At 37.2% G+C, this 25694-nt stretch overlaps 1 protein-coding gene across 2 annotated transcripts in view; it reads right to left on the bottom strand.

The window, feature by feature from the left end:
* RELN (reelin) overlaps positions 1 to 25694 on the bottom strand; it is a 457821-nt gene that overhangs the window by 32554 nt on the left and 399573 nt on the right. For both annotated transcript variants that reach the window (XM_006925407.2, XM_025041934.1), the window contains exons 44-50: positions 23402 to 23660; positions 22311 to 22560; positions 18706 to 18874; positions 7090 to 7230; positions 5688 to 5865; positions 4093 to 4286; positions 474 to 730 (exon numbers count right to left, since the gene is read on the bottom strand). In XM_006925407.2, coding sequence (XP_006925469.1) covers positions 474 to 730; positions 4093 to 4286; positions 5688 to 5865; positions 7090 to 7230; positions 18706 to 18874; positions 22311 to 22560; positions 23402 to 23660 — 1448 coding nt within the window. The remainder of the gene's footprint in view (positions 1 to 473; positions 731 to 4092; positions 4287 to 5687; positions 5866 to 7089; positions 7231 to 18705; positions 18875 to 22310; positions 22561 to 23401; positions 23661 to 25694) is intronic.

Below are 25694 nucleotides of genomic sequence, written 5' to 3'. Positions count from 1 at the left end.
ATAATAGGGAGAGATCCTTGCTAGTTCACCAGGATCACTGAGCTACTCCTATTGAGAATGCAGAGTAACAAGCAAGACCTTGGACCCTCTCTGAAACATTAAATGTCATCACAGATGCATCTGATATGTAGGAAAACAAAACACTCGTCTTTGGATATTAAAATACGCGACCAGCAAATGCTGGCTTTCTACCCAAAGTAGAAAACAGAAAACAGAAATGAAAATTTTCTAAAAACAATTATCCTGCTAACAAAATTATAAAATGTTATTTATTAAAACACACTTGAATGTAAGAAAAAAATTAGTTATAATGTAAAGCAGGAAGGTCTAGAGAAACAAAAAGGTGGCATCCCTTTCACTGTTCCTGTAGCATTTGAGAATCTGTAAAAGGTTTCGCATTCCATTCTTTTGAAAAGACTCAAATCCAAACTACATTTTCACTGGATTTTACTTAGCATTAGTGAAAAATTTACCTTCAGTTTTGTCCTCCATAAATATGTCAAAAGCAATTCTCCCGACAGGGCCAGCGTCTGCAGGGGACCGCTCGTGCTGGGGCACTGGGGCACTGCTGAAGGTGTCCAGCATGACTGTCCTTTGGTCAGCAGAGCCTGAGATAAGGACATTGTCGATGGCCCAGTCGTTCTGATCCAGGCCGTCGTGTCTTGGCTGCCACCAGCGGAAGCGAGTAGCGATCTCTTTAGCATCAGGAGGCAGAAGGATATTCACAAATCTGTAAGAAAATAATATGGGGGTGGGAAAAAGTCTTCTCAGATGTCTCATGTTAGTGAAAGACTTATAACCATATTACGTGGTGGGTGAAGAGAGGCCATTGGCTAAAATAATCTTTAAAAACCATGATGAGCTGAATTGATTTTATAGTCTCTCAAGTCACTAAACTGGGGAAACAGAATGTGAACAAATTCAAGCATCCTGGAACTACTGACTTACTCTAACTGTCCTTGGGCAGTCCCTGGAGCAACTCCATCTGCTGGCCTGGGGTCTGTCTGGATCTGTAGGCCTAAAGTACATGCAAAATGGACTTTTTTCCTGTGACCCAGGAGTTAATTTCATCTGTTTCCTTCTCCTGCCTCCTTGATTTCATTCTATTCCAATAACTACCAGCAATTTGCTTGGAATATGGACACTAGATTGTGGCAGAATGTTTGGGCTCTCAGCTTGAGCATACTAGGCTGTATGTAATTACTTTATTGGTTGCCTGTGGTTTGACACTGACTTTATGTTTTACTGAAAACATTATACTAAGAGATGCTGAGTGAGAACTGTGGACTAAAAAGCCCAGCATGTCAACCCTGACTCAGTCACCAAGGACAGGCATGGGAAAACATGGCTCTATGCTCCAACATGAACCTTAACAAGCTAGAAATAAGGTCTAAAATACCCCTTAATCACAATTATGCATTTAAACCCCAGGAATATACCAAACTCTTTCAATCTTATATTCAAAACTCAAAGTCTGTTGCGAAAAATAATTTCCTGAGGTTTACTCTCCTCTGCATAAAGTCTCATCTTTTTATCCATGCTAATTTACCTCCATTACTTTCAAAGGTTACCTCTTAGTATTAGCACTCCAGGACAGGCCCAACAGGCCCAAGTCTGTCCTGTGAAGAACCCTTAAGCTGAGGGCTTCGATAACGCCCCTTTAGTTTCCGTCTTTCACATGCAAGAGTTTTTGTTATTTTAGTTTTGTTTATACCGTATCTCTTTGTTGGTTTTATTTTCTCTTCTTCTTCTGCTCTCCTCCTCCCCCTTCCTCCTCCTTGTCTTTCTTGAGGTATAGTGACCAGATTAGTAGGCAGGATTCCAATTGGGGATCAATCAAGATCCATTCAAAGCTAGGATGCTTTTAGTTGGATTTCTAGTACCTGGATTTTAAATACTTTTTACGATTATGTCCATTATTTTGTGCAGCCTTTTGGGCCATGACAGCTTAATGGATCTTGGTTTCAGGGAAGGAAAGTGTAGATCGTGACTCTAGATCCTTACCTGTGTAGTTCCTGGCTGTTTAGAGACAATCAGTCTTTAGGCAAATAATCTTTTCCAAAGTTTGTTTCCACATACATCTCAATTTTGAAGATCACCTGTACCTCTCCCTACCCTCCCTTTGTATGCTCATCTTGTAAGACCTTTCTATATTTTATCTCCATTGCTGTGACATGTTTAATTAACATTTTTAAATGTATTAAATTATGTCAGAAATCTATTTGTTCCTGGAGGCAAGATTTCATTCATCTGTGCTCATTAAGTTTGTTGTTAAACCGAAATAATTTCTTGTTCCTCCAACACGTGTACTTTTGTGCCTCTTCTCTCACTTCCCCCTACCATGTCCCCTCCAGGGCAATGATTTTTATTTTTACCCAGAGCAATGATTTTTACTTTTCTTTCTAAATTAGTTTCCTTTCTCTGATAAATCCTTGACAACATTTTAAAAATCTCTGGAGTAGAAATTTATCAAAGGCCGCTAAAAGTTTGAATAAATTATGATCACTGTTCCTATCTTGGTCAATTTGTTTCTCTTTCAGAAAACTAAAGTAGATTAAACAGTTATGCTTTTATCCTTCAGAAAGATAACTTCCTTCTCTCTGTATATTATGCTTTTTAAGTGTTCAGGAACTCACACTTGAGAGTCTTTATCACTTCCTCCATAAGGACCAAGAAAATGGTTTACTTTGCCTGTCTATTATCTGCTACTGATAGATAAGCACATTTTTTTTGCATTATTATACTGTGTACAACTTAGATTCTATTGGAATCCTTTATTGATGTCCAACTTTAATGCAAGTTCGGGATTTAAAAGTTCTGCTTATGATAGAGATTGCTGGCATTTCTTCAACTGCCATTTCCCCCTTCTTCCTTTATAACTGGAGCCCATATTTTTAATGAGGTGAATAGTCGCCCAGAATACAGATGATGTGCCCAGACTCCCTTTCATCTGGGTATGTCTCTGTGACTAAGTCCTGGCTACCAGAATGTGAACAGAACTATGGGCATCTGTTAAGAAGTGTCCTTAAAGAGAGACAGCACACCCTTCTTGCCCCTCCTCCTTCCTGCTGGCTGGAATGTGGAGGAGCGAGAATCGCCCTTTTGGACCATGAGATGGAGTTTATGTGTTGAGTGTGGCAGAAGGTCAAGGAGAGGAAACCTGGTGCTTGTAGAACCACTGTAGCAGCCCTGGGCTATTTTCTTCTAGATCTAATTTACATAAGAGGAAAAAACCTTTTAAGTTATTTTTGGTGTTCTGTCATTCATAGATGAATTTATTTTTAACTGATACATTAAATTTAAATGATCATTTACAAGATTCTTTGTTTTTATTTTACCTAAACTGGTTTGCCATGAGCTGAGGGATTATCTATATTTCTTGTCTCTTTTTGGTCCTTGTACTTATTCTTGATCGGGCTGTATTCATTCTTCCCCTACTCTCCTTTTCCTTCTCTTCTGCTCTGCTCGCCTCTAAACTCTTTTTCTCTCTTGTCTTACCCACCTCTTCCTTATTCTTCTCTTCCTGCTTCAATAAATGTTCTCTTCCTCTTTAACAACCTTTTTGGCTTTTCTCTGTCACATTCATTGCTTTTTTCCCTTTAAGAATATATATATTTTAAATGACCCCCACGCTATGTTTATTCAGAGTTTTTTAATAAGAAATTTAAAACTGGATTCAAGGCTTACATTTTATTGTGTTTATTTTCTAGCCTCTAATCATCTAAAATGAAGTGAACACTGAATAAACAAATAAACAAACAAAGATATAAATAATTTATGTTTCTATTTTCTTAAAACGTTGTTGAACTTAATCATCACATACTCATGAATTTATATGGGTTTTTGAACTGGCATTGTGATAGCATATTTTATCTTCTTCTAGGATTTAAAAACTATTTGGTCTTAAAATAAAAATTCAAACTAGCTGTTTATCCATCTCAAAAACCTTATTTTCATGTCACTCTCAGGCACCCTATGCATCATGATGAGTAAGACTGAGGTTCCCTTTGGTTCCTGTGATTGATTACTGGTAGGCCTTACCAAGCATCTTTGCTAATCATACTAGTTATTAGAGATAAAAGAAATACAAACCCAGGTTTACTGTACTGGTCATAGAAAATTTCCATGAGCAGATTCCAGGTAATGCCTCCATTGACAGAATATTCCAAGAGAACACCTTGGTTACGGTTGTTTGGTGTAATCAGGCATCCGTACATGAAGTAAAATTGGATAAACTCAGCATTAGTGAGGTTTAGATCCACAGTGACTAACAGTCGACTGCAACCCTAAGGAAAAGAAGCAGAATGCAACAGAACAGTGATAAGGAACTGTGATCACAGGTTATAGGTTTGCTCCGGCTTTCATTCTTTTTATTTTTCTTTTGTAATACAAGTCATATGCTATCGTAATACTGATTTTATCATCTCTCCTGTTATACTAGCTTCTAGAATGGCCTCTAGCACACAGTAGGTACGTAACAAATATTTGCCAAACTTTGAAATTTCAGTATTAGAACTTACTTACAAAGGGAAATGTATCTAGGAAGATCTCTTCTATTTTCTTACAAGCATGATGAGAGCTGGAATTAAAATAAAAACTATCCAATGTTTTTATTAAACTATTTTCAGTTATTCATAGGCATTTATTAGATTTTTAAAAAGGCATCAGCCATTAATAAAATAGCATGTTAAATTAAAAAATGAATGTCTAAGAATTTCGTATACTTTAATTATAATTAGAGATGATAGTTGTAATGCTTTTTAAAAACTTTTACAGCTGATTTTAATGTCACCCATATTAACTCATTAATGTAGGTAGTAGATATTTCTTATTTGAACATATGGGGAAAACTAAGCCCCTTGGAGTTCTGCCTAAGCAAGGAAGGATATTGTAGACAAACATTGCATTCCTAGTCAGGTTTATGATTACGAAAATCCTATATGCTGTATGTCTTCTTGTTATTCTTGGGCCTAAAACACTGAATACAAATAATATACTTCATTAGCACAAATGCAAACTCTAAGGTAGAGTATGGTAAAAAGAACTTATAGTAAATTTGTAATTTTAAAAAATTAAATTGCCTACAAAGGGTATTTAATTACGGTATTGAAGAAATTCTATTTTTAAACTAGTCATTTTTGGCAGCAATGTAGAATGATTATAAAATGTCTGAAAGAAATTTTCTGCTGTCATTCACAAAATAATCTGCTATAAATACAATGTTTGGTAATTACTGACAATTATTCTTTCTTGGATAATTTGTATAAAGGATTAATTGTTATTAATAAACACTGAAGCTCATTTTCCAGAGTTTTGGCTCCTTAAATCCAAAATTTGTTGCAAGCTCAAGAGTTTTCAATTAGAGCATCATCCAGATGGAAGACCCTTACACACTGTGCAAGCTCTCTCTCCCAGGATGTAAATCCATTTGTCCTTTTTAAATGTGCACTTAAATATGCCTTGTGCTGACACTACCCTGCATAATTAGATTGTGATTTGTGATAGGAAAATGCTGGAAATAATTAGTATTTTCTGGTATGTATAAAGTTGCAAGTTCACATCAGGGTTGTGCATTTAGAATGTCTAACTCTGCATCTTGATCTGCCAATTAAACTTCAAAAGAGATTCAACTATTTGGGGGGAACTCAGAGGATGCAGACATGAATAGCCAGCAGCCAAACACTCACCCCACTGAAATGGAGAGCCATTCCAGAAGCCACAGCTCCACACACGGTACTTAGTTTCCCTCCGTTCACAGTCAGCCAGTTCTGGTTAGATGGAGCGCGATTGAAGTTGTCTTTGAGTTGAGTCGGAAGGGAGGTCTCAGGCTCATCACAGTACAGGGCACCCCACTGCTCATCACAGCTGGGTGTGAAGAAAGAGAAAGGAAAAGTCAACATCAAATAAAGCCCCCACAAATGTGTTTTCAAATTAGTGAAGCCAACTCTTCTTCCTAGTCCATGATGATGAAAGGTTACTTATCTTCACAGAGCTTGCTGGGATTCACCTGCTCTCCTTAACAGTGCTTTAGGTTAGAAATAAGCAATGAATTAACTACCTCTAGGCTTTCCTAAAGCAGTGATGTGGACTTATAGATGGAGAGAAAGAAGCAACTTCAAAAAATTTACTAAAGCCCTGTCTCTACATGACACAGCTCTGGATAGCTGATGAACAACTGCAGCTGCTAAACTAAACTGGTAGGCCCTAATATTTACGAAATTGGTCTTTTTTTTTTTTTTTTCCTGAAATTGGTCTTTTTAATAGAGGCGTTGGACCAATTGAGAATCCAATAGGCCATGTTCCAAACAGCAGAAGGGGCTTTGGATAGTATCTGCCATCTCTGACTAGAGGACTGACCTCCCTGTTCAATGTGGGAGGAAATATGAATATAGGACTGGGAGGTTCAGGAGTCTCAGAGGTCATTTTAGATGTGGGTTAAAATTAGTAATCAAAGGAAAGGCTTCTCAGGTGTATGGAGATTAGTGGAGAAGGGACTACGACTTCTCTATCAGCATCTTCATTCATACTACCTCATTGAGCAGCCTGTAGTACACAGCACACACACATTCGTACACACCTTATTTAGATCCTTCCAAAGTTCTCTTAAGAGTGAAATACTAGGCCCCTCCTACAAATATATCTGGTAAATTGATCAGACATTTATATACTTTCTTGTACAAACAACATGAGAATACCAATTAAACCACAGTAACACATATCATTACACATATTCAGATCTAAGTGAGAGAAAAACTTATGATGTGTTATTTTTTGTCAGAATGTACTGAACTCCTGAACCTTTTCAAATGTCTTTTTAAAGGCTCTGGTGTACCATGGAAACACAGAAGGAAATAAAACACAGTCAATTATAATTCTGCCTTCTCTTGACAACATAGCTATTATTCAGTTCCTAATGTCTCAGCAAGAATGATGATTCAATAGCCATAAACTCCACAGTTAGTATCAGATTTCAGGAAAAAGGTATAAACTAAGGTAGCTTGGGAGTGCTTCAAAAATCAGTTTCAGAAAAATCTCCTTGCTGGAATTTGAGTCGAGAACTTACAAAAGGAAGAAAGCGAATCTACTTACACACAGTTTCCTTGGATGCACCTGCCATGGCCGCTGCACATGTCAATGCAGCCATCCCCGATATAGACGTTATCTATTGCCCATGTCTGCTGCTTGTCGAAAGGAGCTGGTTGATGCCAACGGAAACGAGTGGCTTGAGACCTGTGAAGAAAAAGAGAATGAAAGATGCAGTGAAAAAGAAGATGTGGTCTGACATGTTTGAACAAGTGAATGTAACACAAAGGCGCGGACATCCTCACTCATGTTCTGAAAAGAGCAATCATTATTGCAATATTCCATGCAAAATTCTGATGAACAAAACTAAACCAAACTGAACTGCAATAGCTTGAGATTATATTTTAGGCCAATGATATTTCTGAACCTTGTAAAAATAGACTAAAACAGAAACTAAAACTAATCATAAAACCATTAGCTTCAGGGGAACAGTGAGCCCAAAATTTTGTGTGGGAGCCATTGTGGAGTGACACCAAGGCTGCTGCTAACTTATATTTGCAAATTAGGAAAAGATGCCTGTCCTTGAACAGTCACAATCCCTCTGCATTTGACTTAGGGTTCAGGACATGGGCTGAACCCTTCTTGCTCCCTAAGCCCAGACAGTTTTGTGCAGTGGGCACATTGGTTCATCTCACACATCACACAGCGTTCATGAGGAAGACATCAGGAGTGTAAATCAGAGGGATCATAAAATCCAGGTAATTGGACAGAGAAAGGAAAGAGGGTTATGAATAGGACTAGATTTATTTTATATTAATTTAAATGCAATATAAATAAAACCAAAACAGAGATTCTCCCATTCCAGAAAGAGAAATACATTTGCTCATTTGTACAGTTTCCTGGAGGATCTTGTTCAGAAACACAAATAAACTTATGCTTTTAGAGACACTAGATGGCAGTAAAATCCAAACAATGTTTGGGGCTCAAGTGAGTTTGAACATTCAAAGACTCACAGAAGAAATAACTGGTCAAAGCAAGTTTTGTTTTGTGGATTCATATACTTTTGTCAATAAAAAAACTGTTAATCACTTGACTGAGAGATATCTGCTTTAGGCAGGACAAAAGACCAAACAACAGGACTTCGCATTTTCTAAGTGAAAACATTTATACTAAGTTTAGAAAATAGAAAAGAAACAGACCAGAACTGAAGTCTTGACCCTGAAAATAAATAGTTCAGTTCAATATTTGTTTACTGAACATCTACGCACTGACTGATTTCTCCACAAACTTCCTTGCTCCCCAGGCCCCTTACGTTCCTCCCAGCACAGAAATGTCTGCCTAATACCCTCCTATCACTTCCTATTGCATTTAACTTCAACTCCTTGGCCCACAAGACTCTACCTGAGCTGGGTCCTCTCTTCTAGCCCCTCACCCTGTTTACTTCTGGAGCACTGCTCCTTCCCTCAGTTCCCAAAGCTCACAAAACTCTTTACCACCTCTGCCTGCATGTTTTCCTTCTCTCTCTGCCTGGTTAATCCCTGTGCGTCCTTTAGGTGTCAGAGGAAATGTCAGGTCTTCATAGAAAAATTTTCTTTCTGATCTCTTTAAAAATTACGTTTCTTCCATGGCAAACTGTTCTTTTCCTTTTATAATATTGTTTATTAATTGTAGTCATATATAGTCATACATATATAATTATAGTCATATATTAAATGTCTGTCTTCTCAGAGGATTAAGTTATAGGGGAGCGGTGTTAATCCCTTTTGTTCAACTTTATACACTCTGTGTACAGTGCCTAGCACTTAGTAGGTGCTTTATAGGTGCAGGGAGTTGGTATCTAGGGGTCGCCGTTCTTACAGTAAGCTATGTGAGGATGGCCCTCTAGGGTTGTGCAACTCAGCGACTGCTAATCAGTTAATTTTTAATGACTAAGTTTATTAATAGCTATGCTTGTTTACATGCAGAAACATCTTATAAATAACATAGTAAAATGTCATATTTCCATAGCATATAAATTACTTGAATTCTGAGAACAAGTCACAACTTATATATTTCTTCTTTCTTTAGACCATAGCTTCTTAAGGGCAGGGAATATCTCTGTATTCCTTCAGGGAATATTGTTTTGTATCTTCAGTGCTTATAGATAGTAGGCAACTACTAAAACTCCTATGTTCCCCTAATGTTTTATACATGCTCCATTAAAGCCCTTATCATCTTATATTAAAAGTGCCTATTTATATGTAATTTCCTCTGTTACCTTCTCCTTATTTACCATTTTATTGTTGGTGACACCTATAGATTGGGCTTCATAAACATTTACTGCAAGAATATTAAGTTAACAGCAATAAAGATGTCCAGGAAGAATCAAATAAGACACAGCTAGTAGGGTGGATAGACAGGGGCTGGGGGTCAGCTGTGGAGGAGGCAATGATCTGATGGCTGTTAAAGGGGGAGGAGACCTTTCTAGCAGTTGGGAAGTGGCATGGGCTGCTTAGCAGGTGGTGGCTTTCTAATCATTGGTTGGGTTTAATCACAGTCTGGGCAGCAACTTAACAGAGAGATTGTATGGAAGATTTAAGAGCCAGACGCATTGTTAGGGTTGATAGCTTTTATGAGAGATGTCTAGCCATGACATTTTCAGTTTGTACAACTCGGTGGCATTTCACAGCAGAAACCACGTGTAGAATGTACTAAAATTGGAGTTGGCCAATAAGAGTAAATATAAATTAGGGCTCTGATCTGTACTCTCGGCACTAGTAAGTTTTATGTCCATGGTGAGTAATTTAACATATATAATGAGGGGGTTAAATTAGATGATTTTAAGGTCCCATCTCAAATGTGATGATTTTTATATCCTTGGGAATAACTATATCTAGTAATTATGTACCATAAAAGAGGAGTACATACATTATCCAATATTGTTTTTTAAGAAAAGGAAACACTTTCACTGAGAGGACAAATTGGAATAGAAGTTAAACATAAAAGTCTGAAAGTTGAATTGCTAGGACTTCTTATTCCCAACCCTGTCACAGCTTCATTATGTAAAAGGGCCAGATCACTTATGTTTATGTGCTGACACTTCCACATCTGTAAAACTAGGAAAATGTTACTTCCCACCTTGCAAGAGTGTTGTGAAAATTAATTAGGTCATGTTTACCACGACCTATGAGTATCTTGGTAAAGTCCCTTGGCAGGTGTCATCATTTATCCTGAAGCTTCCTTATAATGACGGCCACCACCAGCTGCTGCTTCTTGGTATTGGGAGGAAAATGGCCCCAGAGCTGACTTCTCCTTTTCCATATCCTTGAAATGTCTCCTTTCACCTCTTTTCTGAATTTATATCATTTCCTCTCCATCTACAGCACATAGCAAGTGCTCCTAAGTGTTGTTTAATAATTAAATATCCATTGGTAAGCAGTTAAAAAATGTCCCTGTCAATAGTATGGTTTCTATCACTGCTCCTTGGGAACCTTTCCCCCAACTGCCTCTATACCTTTTAATAGGTTTTATATTTCTGAGTCTGTATTCACTCTTTTCTTCAGGAAAACTCTATGACATCTTTGTTGTCATTATCATCAGGAGAAAAAGCCCTTTGAAAAGAACCATACATAATTTTTTTTAACTTTTTCACTATCCCTGATATTTCCTTTACTTTCAAAGAGATACATAAAATATTTAGAATTAGAAAACATAGCCCAACACTTCCACTCTACTAAGGAAGAAGTTGAGGCTCTATGCCCTAAGTCATACTGAGCTACTCACAAAACCGAGACAAGGCAAGGATCTTCTGGTTTATTATTACTTTGTATTTTCATTTAGTAAATCCTTCAAAACTCTATCTCAATCTTTAAAAAATAATCCTATATCTACCATAACCCTAAAATATGAACAGTTGTTTAACTACAGAAGGCTGTGTGTATTGCTGCTGTATGTACACACGTCTGTCGTCTTTTTCAAGTCAGTGTCATAGCTGAAGCCCTGGCCTCTGTTTTGAGTTAGAGGCTCTGAAATCTCTGTCATATTTAAAAATGTGCCCTGTATTTGCCTTATCCAAGATTCCGCCTTCATATTTGGCATAAAATGTCCTCTATTAGCCTATTTCTCTGCATTAGACAAAAGTGGACAATACTTCAAAGAAGATATATATATAACTGGTAAATGCATGAAAAGATGTTCAACATCATTAGTCATTAGAGAAATTGAAATCAAAACCACAATGAGATACAATGTTATATTCACTAGGATGGCTATGATAAAGACAGCAGTAACAAGTGTTGGCAAGGATGTGGGGAAATCTGAACCCATATATACTGCTGGTGGGACTAGTAAATGGTAGCTATTGTCTGTTTCTCAAAATGTTGAACACAGAGTTACTATATGATCCAGCAATTCCACTCGTGGGTGTATATTTGGGCAGAAGCATGGCTCAACTGAACAGAAGGTCACAACCCATGAACTATGGACAAGAGCTAAAGAAAAAGTAGGCACTAGAAAGGAAGTGTGAACTTTGGTACCAGGAGTGAAAGAATTACTTGTGGTGAAGGGCTCTAAAAGGGTGGACCATCTGACAAGGGACACAAAGGCCTTGCTCCGGGGGACAGCCTCATGAAGAAGACACTGAGCTATGAACATAAGAAGGAAGACACACTTTGGAGTGGAAATGAGAGGATGGCTCTTAGAAACTGTTTTGTACAATTGACTTGCTTCACAGGTTTTGAGACTGCCAGTCAAGGAGGAGGGGATCTATAGCTTCTTACTTTAGACCTACATCTAGAACCCATTATCTCCTGACTTAGCACACCATTGCTGGCGCTGATGTGTTACTAAGAAACTTAGTTGTCTTGAATGGCAGGCAGAGGCTGGAAGGCCATAGATTCAGCAGCCTAGCAGGAGGCACTTAATTTAGGCATCCCTGATCTTTTGGTAGAAAATTATCTTGGTGATTATAATTAACACTGGGAATTTGTAGGACAGAAAATGACTATAACATTCCAGAAATTTCAGGTGACATTAATTTGACCATGAAAGAATGTATACTGTCATTTAATTTTCCTTTCTCCTAAATGTCTTATAACACACTGAAGTCTGAAAACTGGCATGTGAGGAGAAAGTGTTTGGACTACAGGTTATGAGCCCAGACAAATGTGATAAAGGTAAGGTACCTCATAAAGGTCTTTTGTAAGTTAAGTCCTTCATAACATCTCTCTGGAACTAGGGTAGAAAGCATATTCGAGTTAGCAATAGAATTTAAATGAGCCACGTCACATGGCCTTTCTTTCATCCTTGGTAGAGAAAAAATGGAGACCTTTAGTACAATCATGGTTTAGCCACTGACTGTGTGTCTATGGGGAAAATTGCATAACCTCCTTGTGTCTTAGACCTCATCTTAAAAGGTAGGCAGGGGGACCTTGAGGTTAAAGGAGACTCAGGAGACATGTCAATCAATTATATTGATATGTATCCTAATCTGAAAAAAACTATAACATGCTTTATGAGAGCAACAGGGACATCTGAAAACTGAGTAACTATTGAATAAGAAATAATTAATTTTTAAGTGTGATAATATCACAGTTACATTGTTTAAAAAGTCCCTTTTTAGAGATACATACTAAACTATTTAAAGTTGAAATGATATGATGTCTATAATTTGCTTCAAAATAAGATGGGGTGGAAGTGAGCAGTGCTATTGATAAAACAAAGTTGGTCATGAATTGATAATTGTTGAAGCATGGTGAAGTTATATGAAAGTATAGTGTACTATTTTCTTTAATTTTGTATGTTTGGATTTTAAATACATCAATGTGAGCCAAAAATAATCTGTGGTCTTCGAACTCACTATGAAATTTTAATTTGAAAATTACAATAAAAGAGAATGACTATTCTCTTTTTCGTGTGTGTGAAATAAAGTTTTATTATTTTTGCTGATAATTATTATCAGTAATAATTATAAAACTACAATGTTCTGTGTAAGCCCACTGAGGGCATCAAATACACTGGTCCATCCTTCAAATAAAAGGAATTCCTATAACTTACAAAATACATTCTCAATGGAGAATTACTTATTTTTATATTTAATTCTTACGAATCCACAGATAGCAACAAGTACAAAGTACAGCTGAATCTCAAATTCTCTGAAAAAACTTCGGCAAAAAATGTTGACAACTAATAACGCCTAAAGGGAATGCATTGTTTCTGGAAATAGTTTTGTTCTCTGTTGTACTAGAAATGGAAATAGATTTGTTTTAACATAATACCAAAATAATATTAATATATTCAGTGTGTGAAATCGATGATACCATGGTTTGTGCCAGACAAAATTTTATGTTTTGTGGTCTTGAAAGACCAGCAGAAATTTGATAAAGTAATAAGAACAATGCTCAGAGTATCACAGTGATGCATGAGAAGATGGATATGGAAGAGAAGTCCAAGTCTTCCTAGACTTGATTGAAAAATTTTAACAAGATATGCAGTAATATGAATGCTTGCAAAAAGTCTTTCAAAAGATACTGTTAAGTTGGAAGTAACAATGGAGAAAAATAAAGCATACCAGGGCAAGTTTAAAGAATCTCTTCTTTAAAAAATAAACTTGTAATTCTCTTGAATATTTTTCCATGATGAACTCAGTAAATATTATGCTGGTATTTGGTATTGTTTGTATAAGACCTTTTCTTTGCATTTATAGTAGGTAGAAATATCATTGAAAAATATCCTTAAACTGGTTCACCTGCAAAAAGCTACAGCCTCCTCCATTCCCACTCCATCATCCTGATCATTCCACAATCTTTTTATCCTTTCATGTGCTCATTGCCTTTCCTTTAAATGTCCCACAAACATTAAGTAGCTGCCATGCTACGGCTAAAAACACCTGGCACCCAAAGTGTTGTAGTTAATCTTTAAAGACTGTGGTATCAGCTAGGTCATTAGGGCTACTAGAAGGGAATGGATCATCTTCAAACTATGACTTAAAATAGCCAAGTCACACCTGAGCCTTCAGTGGCAGCTTTTCCCTTTCTCGATGGATTTGAGTTACCTGCCCTTCCATTGACTCACCCTGGTTCTCAGGTGACAATTCAAGAACGTGTGCCACTTGAGCCATCCGTTATTTTTAGTTTGGGGCTAGTAAAGAGGAGGAGGAAGATTCAGACTAGAGGCTATGAAATCAATTTTGGCATCTTCCTATCTTATTTTTCAGCTTTTCTCAAGAATTCCAGGCGTTCTATTTCTCCTTAGGCAAGCAATAAGGATGTATTACTAATATAGTAGTTAAGCCCACTGGGCCAGACAAGCTACGTTTATTTTCAGTATCTTACTGAAAATGTTCTTTCGAAGGTCAGAGTATTTCCTTATTGAAAAAAAATTTAATAAATTTACTGGGAAGCTTTTTTTATTTGCGATTTGCTGTAGCATTTGTCACTGATGACCACTTCTTCCTTCTTAATACTCTCTTCTCACTTGGCTTTTAGATATGTTATTCCGATTCTTCTTCTACCTTTCTGACTGCATCCTCCTGATCCCTTTAATAGTTATTTCTACTCATTGTGCCATTAAGCTTAGGAATTCTTTCTTTTCTTTTTAAATGGAGAGCTGATAAAATTTTACAGCATTGCCTATCACTTCTATGCTCATGCCTCCAAAGTTTATTTCTTTTCTTGTCTCTGATCTTCATATCTCTGTCAAATGGATGTTTCCATTTGTATTTCCAGTTATCGTATTAATTCAGAATCAATTGATTAAATTTGCCATATTGTCCCTCTTTAACTCTCTCCCCACTTTTTCTCTCTCAGGCTTCAAACTTTAGAGTCATCTCTTGATATGTGGAGAAGTTGTTACTGAGTTTTATAAATTCTTTCTTCAAAGTGTTCTATAATATTTGCTTTATCCCCTCCATGTTAGCTGTAGCCCAGACCCTTGTTACTTCATGATTAGTCATTATCAAAATGCCTTTGCCACTTTCCTCTTACGTGAGTCTCTGTTCTCCTATTTTTTTCTTGAAAGAATATTCTCAGCTCAAAACTCACCCTAGTTTATTTTTCCTACAAGTCTAAACCCTATTGTCTTGCTTCAAACTCGCTATAAGTTAACCCAACTCTATGAACAAACAACTTTCCACAGCTTCCAGATATGAGTCCTCTGCTTTTATTAGCAACTCCTGTGCTCGTCCCAGACTCATGTGCCCTGTTCACATTGTTCCCCTGATTTAGACTGCCCTTCCCCTAGCCACCTAATTCCTGGCCATCCTTTGAGGCCAGGGCCCATGTCTCCCACGAAGCCCTCTCTAACTCTGGCATTCAGCACTGTCTCCCATCTCTCAATACCTACAGCATGTCTAGCCTATTCCTTAGTAGAGCTCTAAATTATATGCAGCATTTATTATTTTTAAGTTGTTTATTCAGTACGCTTCTCATTTTCCCCAATCATAGTGTAACCTCTTCCAGGGCAGGAACTTAACACAGTGTCCTACCTCATGGGCTCACTCTTGTTAAGCTAATGTAGGAAGACTTCTTAATCTGACTGAAGCTGAAGTCTGAAAATAAACCTGTGCTCTGGTTAACAAGTGTGATTACGTTGTTAACTTATAAAAGTAAAAACGATTTACATTTTAATAAATATTTATAATGTTTCAAACACTTCCAGGCACATTTATTAGATTTTTATGTGGCAAAAGTATCTCCATTTTTCAGATAGGGAATCTGAAGCTTAGGGACATGAAATGACTTGCTTTAAAGCTCACAGGGCTGAGAAGCCAGAGTCCTCCACAAAAGCACAATGCTTTCCATTCACTTTTTTTTTTCCTTCCAGTAAGGTCTAATTTAATCAGTGTATATGGGGAGGAATATACCTATGGTTCCATCTCCTGCAATTTATTTAGGTTTTAGTACAATAGTGTCTGGAGCAGAGAGTGATGTATCTTGTGTTTAGTCTCAGTGTTCCCTTCCCAGTGAAAAGCATCAGCACTCATTCATTTCTGCAATTCAGAAATCAGGGAGTCATCTTTAGCAATGCCCTCTACCTCACCATCCCATGTCCAATTCATCATGAAGCTCAGTCAGTTTTACTGCCTCCATTTTACTTGAGTTTCTCCATTCTCTTCACGTCTGCTGCATCATAGTCCAAGCTATTAACACTTACTGCCTCTTTAAGAGTCTCCTTACATCTACTCTTATCCTCTCCAATTTGTTCTGCAGTTAGAATAAGCTTTTCTAAATGCAAATCTGATCATGTCTCCCTATTCCCAAGTACTTTAGTAAGCTTTTCACTGTTCAAATAACAAATTCTCAAATCTTTAGTACAACCTACAATGCACTTCATGGTCTGTCAATATTTCACACCTCACTCCACACTCTCTCTCTGATCCATTCTTTCAGTATCTCAAAAACTCTGCTTCCTCCTATTATAGGCTATTATCCTTCAGTACAAAACTCTTCCCCTCACTCTCCACCTAATTAACTCCTATTCATCCTTCATATCTTACCTCAATTATCCTTTCTCAAAAAAGCATTCCTTGATTTTCTTGACCAAGGCAAATCTCCCTATGATATACAATGTCTTGGCATCATGCAACTGTCCTCCATTGCTTATCGCAGTTGAGTTTTATATTTATCTCTTGCACTGAACTAAAAGCTCCTTGAGGCAAAAATAAGTTCAGCCCCTTACATGGAACTAGCACATAATGAAATACTTCAAAAATATTTGTTTAATGAATGACTAAATGGATGAATAATCATTACTGATGACTACTGGCCATTTCAGTTTGGCTAATGGTTTGATGTCAATTTATGGGCAACCAAACTTAATTGACTTACCACCATTATATCAGCAGTATTGGGATCCTAGCCTCGTGGTCATGAGATAACCGAGTGAGTGGAGAGACCTACGTGTGGCACATTGTCACAGTCACGCCTAACTCCTATCTAGCACATGGCTTTAAGTTGTCAGCATCGTATTTATTTATAATAAAGAGCTACAAACTAAAATTCTCAATTCTGTCATGGGGGAACACGTAAACACTGCAGATGCTGAGGCATAAGTTCAACTCAAAACAAGGAAACACCATATTTAAAAAGTAACTGGATATAAGAGCAGATATAGTATAGACAGGTTAACCTGTGTTTCAGAGAAAGTAGCGTGAGCCTGGCTCATTGTTCTAATGATCTCTGGCATGTGACAGGGCATAATGAAAAGTGGGTTTGACTTGGGCTCCATCCATACATGTTTTTTTTTTCCTGAATTATCCAAAGAGTCTTGTTATAAAGCAGTGTTGACTTTAAAATCATTGTACAACATGAGCTTTGAGGACAGTATATAAATAAACTGCATATTTTCAATACAATGGCAAGAGGAAATGTATGCTCATCAGATTCTTCAAATATCATTTAAAAGGGTCAAAATTCTTGTGGGTACATGTAAGAAACAATTAAAAGCTAGATTAAAAATGAGGAATAATTACTTTTCTTGAAGGAAACACTCAAGGGGATAATGACTAGCTGGAATAAATCTTAGAATGTCGTTTATTTGCAAAATGCTACTAAGTAGCTGGGTAATAACTCACAGAATGCATAAAGACTTAAAAGACTTCTGCCTTAATGGAGGTTTTTTTTTTCTATTTTATTAAGACCGCCTTAATAATTCATGCATGGTAATACCTTTAATGAGCAACCAAATCTCACGTATCTCATTTAAACTTGGCAACTCCGCTGACAGTTAATATAGTCTCGTACCTCTGAGCCAGCAATTGTTGAGCAGCCTTAGGCTGTGAGTAACTGAAACCATCCCATTTTTTATAATCTCAACAAAAGTTATGCCCTAGATGAATGGTTGAATTTCATGGTCATTTTCTAGGAAGATTTATTCATCCTTCATTTGTGGGGAGGAGAGAGAACAATCATGAGCCCTCACTATAACTCCTGTTCTACATAGTACGCTGGCTGCTTTGCCTCTTTTGTAAGACCAGCAACTGATGACCACTTTCTTGGAGGGAACAGGAATTCCTCTGAGATTTTTAAAGTTTCCTATGAATTGCACTGACCTAGGTGGTGAAAAGAGAGAGTCATGTAACTATGAAAGATGAATTCTCTGCTTTATGCAAACAGGAGTGTAAGTGCACAGATAATTAAAATAACTTTTTCACCAGCATTTACCAGCGAATTTTATTAAGCTACCATAATTTCTTATAGACACAATGGACGAAGCATTTAAGATAGTTTTTCACATTAAAGAATGATCCAGGTGATAATTCTCAAGATCCTGTTTGATATAAAATTTCAAAAGCAGAGACTAATTTTAATACACATTTATGGTAGTGAATACCTCATTTTTATGAGTCCACTCACTGCTATATTTACAGATTGACAATGTGCCTGTTTTAAATTTAAGACTTGTTCTTGGCATAGTAAATTAAGTTGGAGCAGCTCACTGATCCAGCCACTGTTTTCTTGCATATGCCATTTTTTAATAATATTAGAGTTAAAAGTCAGTAAAGGTCTGGATTTTAGGAAAACACAGAACAATGTCACCAGAAAAACTGGTTTCTATTTTACTTGTTAAGATCGCTTTAATAATTCGTGTGTGACAATACCATCAATGAGTAACAAAATCTCACCTATCTCATTTAAACTTGCTGTACTGAGATCTGGCATACCAAATTATATCACATTTGGGTTCGCTACGCAGAAGCTTTCATACCTGGTGTAAGGAGGGAGAGGCAGAGTGATTCTGGTCCACTTGTTGAACGTGTCTGACACCAGGATCCGCTGCAGGTGATAACGACTGCATTCGACATTCATAGGCAGACAGTCCCTTATCAATGGGTGCCATGATAATCCGAGGTCTACTGAGTATTCCAATTCAATAGCTGAAACAGGAAACATTATTCTGAATAGAAATACATGTCTGCAGACCCAGGAACCATAATTACGTATGTTTTCATAGGTTTTAATTTCAGTCAAATGTCAATTTGAATTTTCCTCCATATTTATGCTTCCTAGTTTAAGATGTTTCCTGGTTTGATTTTCCCCTCTGTACATTACTAGTTATTATTTTTAACTTTCCATATTGAAATAATTTTTCTTTTAAGGGGATATAATCAAACATAATTTTACTGAATCAAGCCTTACAGAGAAACTTTCAAAACAACCATAATAAAACTATTGCTTCACATAGTTAAAGCAATAGCCTTAACAGTTATATATATTTATGATTTAATTTAACCATTATAGAATTTATTATGTGATATATAACTTACATATCATAATATAACTATAATATATTATGTCCGTTTATTTAATGGTTAACATAAATACTGAATATATTAATCATATATTTTAATGATTACTTTTTAAATAGCTAAAAATAATTGAGCAGCCTTTACAGAATTTGACCATTCTGTAAAGATCCTGATGAACTAATGCCAATTTTGCTCTTGGTGTAGGTGAAACTTCTTGGAAATTGCAAAATCTTTTGCTTACACATCTTGTTCTGCTGTGTTATGAGATATACTGAGAATTCAGAAAGGTGTAAAGAGATGGCTAAAAGCTATGCAATTTGTGCCAAAGCACAAGTCAGGCTGTTTTTCCTTTTTCTTATTCTGAAACATGCAACTTATGCCCTCAATTTTATATTTTTCTCTCTCTATTCCCTTCTTAAGTCCTTATAAACTGCTCCAGCTCCCACCTTCCTACTGAAATTGCTTCCTCTAAAGCAGTGATTCTCGATCTTGGCTGCACACTGATATCAGTTGGGTACTTTTAGAAACTACTGGTGCCAGGGTCTCACCTCCAAAGATTGTAATTTCCCTCTTCTGGGGCACGGCCAAGGTGTCAGGAGCTTTAAAGCTCCCCAGGAGATTCTTATGTACAGCCAGCATGAAACCACTCACTGCCCTAAGGTTCCTAGTAGTGTTTTCTAGTTAAATACCATGGTTTGTCTCAGCCTGCGTTGTACTTGTCCACTCCACAGCGCTGGATATTGTTGGTCACTTCCTCATTCTTGAAACTTTCTTTTTTTGGGGGTGACATTATTCTGAATCTTCTGTCTTACTTTCTCTCTGTCTCCTGTGCTAACTAGCCCAGCTGTGGGCATGCTTCCAGACTCCATTTCTCGTCTTTTACTCTATGTGTATACTCTTTGAGCTTTAATTTTAGGTCTCATAATTGATTTTATTCATTCAGTAAATGTTCATTCAGCCTGGCATGGTTCTGGATGCTGGTATATTGGATGCACAGCACAAAGTTCCTGCTTTCCATACTGAAAGTTCTCCTGACTAGAGACCATCTCTAATCAAAACTACTTTCACCCAAACTAAAGTAGCACTCACCATTTTCCCTCATAAATAAACATCTCCTTTTAACTACCAAATTCTATCAGTGATGATACCTTTGCACTAGTTTTCTGTGTTCAAAATTTATAAATAATTATTTTTGAAATATTACTCTTCTCTTTCCTTTACCCTCTATGTTCAACCTGTCACCTAGTTTTGAGAGCTGCTGCTTCTTTTCTTTTTGCATTATCTTTTATCAGTTTTATCCATTCCACTGCTCTTCATGTCCTATAGTGCAGGTCTTCATTGCCTCCTACAGAGATTACCACTGAGGCTTCTTCACTGAAGAAGAAGCCTATCCGCCTTCATCAGCTCCTGGGCTAATCTCCCTAAACCACACCATGGAGCTCCTCTGCACTTGTGCCCTCTTATACATGACCTTGTCAAGCACGAATTCCTGTGCCTGCTTTTTAAGGCCCTTCTTAACTTGTTGCCATTTTCTTCTTTCATTTTGTCATTCAATTAAACATTTCTCAAGAGGTTGCACCAGCTTATGGTAGAAACTACACATGACTGAGCTTATAGGGCAGAGTTTTGATCCTGGTGCTGCTTCAGGCCAGCTATGTCATAACTTACCTCCTTAAGTTCTCATCAACTTCCTATGCTAATGGAGCAGGCATCTCGGACCTCAGAGTCCCTTTCCATTTTCAAAATTAGTCCTCTGCTCTCCTCTATTAGATGCAAATATTAGCTGTTCAGGCAGGTCTCCTCACAGTTTCCCCTGCTCACAGGACAGCTCCTACCTCTGCTTCTTTGCTTATGATGTCAGCCAGCTTGGGATGTTCTCTCCTCTCCGCTCACCTCTCAAATCCACTCTAACCATCAATGCCCATTTAAGATTTAGCTCTTCTGTGAAATCTTCCCAAACTCCTTGAATTGACCTTCCATCGGTCATCTCTCCTTCCTTTGAACTCATTACATTTTGCATCAGTACCACTCTCTAGTGCATTTGATTTGGTCATTTATTGGACTCAGAGTTTCTGAAGTATCACTTCAACTAGACTGCACCTATTGAAGACAAGGTATGTACCTTATACTTTTCCAATTTCCATTCCAACTGTCTAGTTTAGTGTTGACAGATTTATTGAATCTGAGGTAGACAGAGTACTTCTGGGATCCCTTCTAAGATGTGTGTATTAAATTTAAAATAATGGAAATACAAAATGTCTGGGTTTTTTTATGACCTTGGAAGTAATCAAATTCTTCAGATTTCAACCTCCTCAAATTTAAAACACAGCAAGAACCTTGCAAACATTCCAGTTTGGATCTCTCGGAAGAAGAGTGACATGGGGCAGTAAAAGACCAGGAGGGCCCCAGAATTCTGACAGTTCTTCAAGTTCTGGTGAAATGTCCAAATGCAAAATGATGTCAGTTTTTGTTTCTCCTAAGATAGGTCCATGTGTGTGTAAGATATGTATGAGTGAGAGTGTGTGCATATACAACCTAGAGGATGGCAACTGGTCACAATGAGAGTGGCCTAGAATATGCTATGACCTATGATGGCGAAGAGTATAAGGCTAAATAGGAACAAAATTTTATAAATCTCGGGGAGATGAAAGGAGAGAACAACTGGACTAATCTAAGGCCTTATGAATTAAAACCCATTTACATACAGATTTATGTGTAATTCCTATTTCTTATTCTGGCATTCTCTACGTAATGAGAGTTCTTTATTCCAAAATTCTGATACTAAAGAAAACATCTTGGATTTACAAAAAATGATAAACCTGGGGTTATTATTAATATATAAAAGATGTCTTCATGTACATATGCTTAAAAATAAGCTCATACTTTATGCTTTAAAAAAACTTCTAAAACTCAATTTACATACGTTTTCAAGAATGTTACAGTTTGACCCAAAGTGCACTTGTGTTTTACTTACACATCTAACAGAGGTGTAGCCTTTGACAGAGGAAGCCACAGGTGCCCATTTACACACATCTGTCCCTCTACTTGGAGATGGAATACGTACCGTAGCAAGAGTCTGTGACTGAGCAGGAGGCAGCAAAATCTATTTGTAGGAATGAATCCTCATTCACAGCGATGTCCGTGGTGACTACATATCGGGTGCTGGCCTTTTCAATGAAGACCAAGGCATCACCGGTAGAGCCACACACAGGCATCTTGGTGCCTCCGGGGTGAAGCAGCCATTTCCTACTATCCAGAGTTGTGAAATCATCCTCCAAGACTGTATTGCCAGAAATATTTCCTCCAATAAGAATCTGAAATGTATTTAAAAGATCCCATAAATTTTCAATTTGGTTTCAAGATGCGAGAAAGCTGTCTTTTTTGTTTGTTTTTATCTGTCAGATTGCTCAGAACTGGCATTATACAGCAAACAGAATGTTAGAGGGCCTTTCAGAATGCTCTTGTTTGTGTGGTCTGCTTGCCCATCTGGCAAGAAGCTACAGAAAACAAATCAAAGGATTGACAAAACCATTCACAGCCTTTATTGGCCAAGTTGTGCCTTTGGAAACTACATGTACCCAAACTGGGAAAGCAAAATTTGGCTTGCATGTGTTAATAAATTTCTATTTAAGGACAGTTGTGCCCTAAGGCATTTCAGTTTCAATTGTTTGCATGGATTTTACCATTTGTTAAGAGGTTCTTTGAGTTCTATTTGATACATATTTTATTATGAATGAAGATCCTTGTAGCTGTCCATAGGATGTTAGGGAGATTTATTTATATTCTTCAAGGCTAGGAAAGAGGATTTGGGAGCTACTGCATGTGGCACCAGTGCTAATTTGCACATTTTCCTTTTCAGAGAATGATAACCTTGTACCATGTTTGCTAAAGTCCCTCTGTGCATATGGCAGAACCCTCTCTGAGCAGGACCTGGGCCTTCTGCTGTGTAGTCTATTTTCATAGTCTCAGGCAATTGAAGGAAAAGAGAATGAAAGGAAGCTAAATGCCATATCATATCTAGTCGTGTGCCCTTGGACAAGTCATTCAACTGTCAGGGGCTTCCTCTACTGAGCTAAGGGGTTGGACTAACTGCTATCTAAGTCCCCATTCAGCACAAGTGACAAAGTTATAATAGTTAATCCCAAAGGGACTGACCTGGTCGATAACCCAGGGACTATAGAAGTGCCCATTTTCAGATGGCTGCCACCAGCGGAGGCGAGTAGAAGCAGAACGGGCTTTCAAGGGTATCTCCAGGGCGATGTATCTGCCCACATTGCTGGAGTTGCTGAAAAGGAACTCTTGAAGGAGACTCCATGAGAGGCCGCCGTTGAGAGAATACTGCAGAAGCACTGGCTGGCTCCTGGGATCTGGAACACCTTTACCACATCCTAGTCTCATGAAGAACTGCACAAATCTGACACGAGTAAAATTTACTGTAGTCTTTAACTTCAGTGAGAAAGACACAGCATTAACAAAAGATAAGCACACAGGATAATACGGGGTAATGCGTGGCTTTAATAAATATAATGATTTAATGAATGTGCAAAGAAATAATTTCAAATACAGATTTTCCTTTTTAATGTGAAAGGGAGTTAATAAAATGTGAAATCTGAAAAAAGGCGATTCTGCACCCATATTTTTATATTTCCTACTCCTTCATGGAGAAGAGTCTGAGAGAAGTGAGTATTCACTGCACCCTTTGGCTTTTCTACAAGAAGATGGGAGGGGTCCAAAAACTGTCCAAGTTTGAGAGTGTGTACTGCCATCTATTTAGGATAAATTTGGTTCTTTATCCTTAGTATCTGAAACTGAAGAATATAATCAATGTACTTTTTGTCATTGGTGGCAAAATCATCCATTCTCAGGTTTTACCAGTAGTTTTTCAGATCTCATATTACTGGTTTTGGGAGACATTTAAATTCACCAGTTGTAACACCTCTTTGTGACAGGCCAGGCATCCTTTGGAAAAGGTATGTCAAGCGTGGGCCTCTTTTCTGTCTTTTGTGCTGGGGGCAGGGGAGCATGAGTGTGGGGTAGCGGTGATGGTGGGCTGTGCCAGCCTCTGACTATTGCTAGGTCTGGGATGGATGATACTGGCCATTGAAAACTGTGGCATCCAGCCAGAGGCGGCCTTTCCAGCTGGCAGGGAGGTGGATAGAATGGCAGCAAGCAGCTGGGGTGCCGATGAAAACTAGCTCACATGTTATCTTTGGCAGGCAAGCTGCTGGTGCCTGGTCTGGCTGCTGTGCTTGCTGGTAATACAGAATAAATTTTGTGTGTAATACAACACACATACCCAATTATGTATGCATGTCACACATATGAAATATACTGGGGCTTATAATAAAAGTTATCAGTTCCATATATAAAACCATGCATTCTTCATGGATTCCTCCTCTCCCTCATCTCCATTAACTGGGTATTCATTTATCTCATAACCTGAGAAAATTGGGATTTTACATGGAGCATTCTGAGGTCAATATATGCAAATCCTACACAGCATGCTACTGAGATGAGATAAATAATGGAGCTTTTAACATTGGATTAATGAAAAAAGTGGTTAGTGCCTAGTGACATTTGTATCTATAAAAACAATAATAATTTAAAGACAAAAACTTTTAGCATATTGCTTACTTGTATTGAGAAAATGTTTATACTAATTTAGTTACAGATAGACCATTTCAGAATTATTTAGAAAAACCTAATAATTTTTAAATTAGAGAACTCAGATGCCAATGATAAACCTGAAATGAAGAGTTATCAAATTAAAACATATGCATTTAAATAGGATGGTGATAAAACCTTGCATTCTAAAACTAAAATTATCTCACAGATAAAATTGTATTTTCTATAAAGCGTAATCAAATTTATAATTCAAAAAATGAAAAATTTAGAAGAGGTGGATAAATATGTTAAGAGTTTTTTAATTTACTCTGAAATGTTTCAAAAAAACAAAAACATTTTTTTTGATCACTTGCAAAAAATAGGTCAAGTTCCATTTTACACATGTTAAACTGTCTTTTTTATTTTCCTGGCTAAGTGTTTGGCTCATCAAATGATCAAAGGAGACACATCTTGACAGGACATAATCCTCTGAGCCAGTTTAAAATGTTTGTTTCTGAGTGACTGTGCTCAATTTAGAAAATGAGTACTTACGACGTATGAATGCATCACTGGAAAGAAATGCCTATAAAGAATAAGGCTTTACTTCAAATGTCCTTAAACTGCTAATGGATATAAAATTAATTGTGAATAATGTGAGGGTGTATTGTATTTCAATTAAGCTTTCTACTAAGCATAGTGTGAATAATTTCTACATAGTCCAAGTGCTAATGAAAAGTATTCTGTATAAGATAGATAAAGATGCTACATTTAAATTTTCTTGAAGCGAAAGTAAGTTAAACATAGCCATTTCCTATTCACCATCTTGTAAAAATACCAGATAGTA

Source organism: Pteropus alecto, unplaced genomic scaffold (genome assembly GCF_000325575.1).
Source record: "Pteropus alecto unplaced genomic scaffold, ASM32557v1 scaffold109, whole genome shotgun sequence".
Lineage (NCBI taxonomy): Eukaryota > Metazoa > Chordata > Mammalia > Chiroptera > Pteropodidae > Pteropus > Pteropus alecto.
The sequence above is the reverse complement of the archived record's forward strand: the minus strand, read 5'-3'. Positions and strand labels throughout refer to the sequence as shown.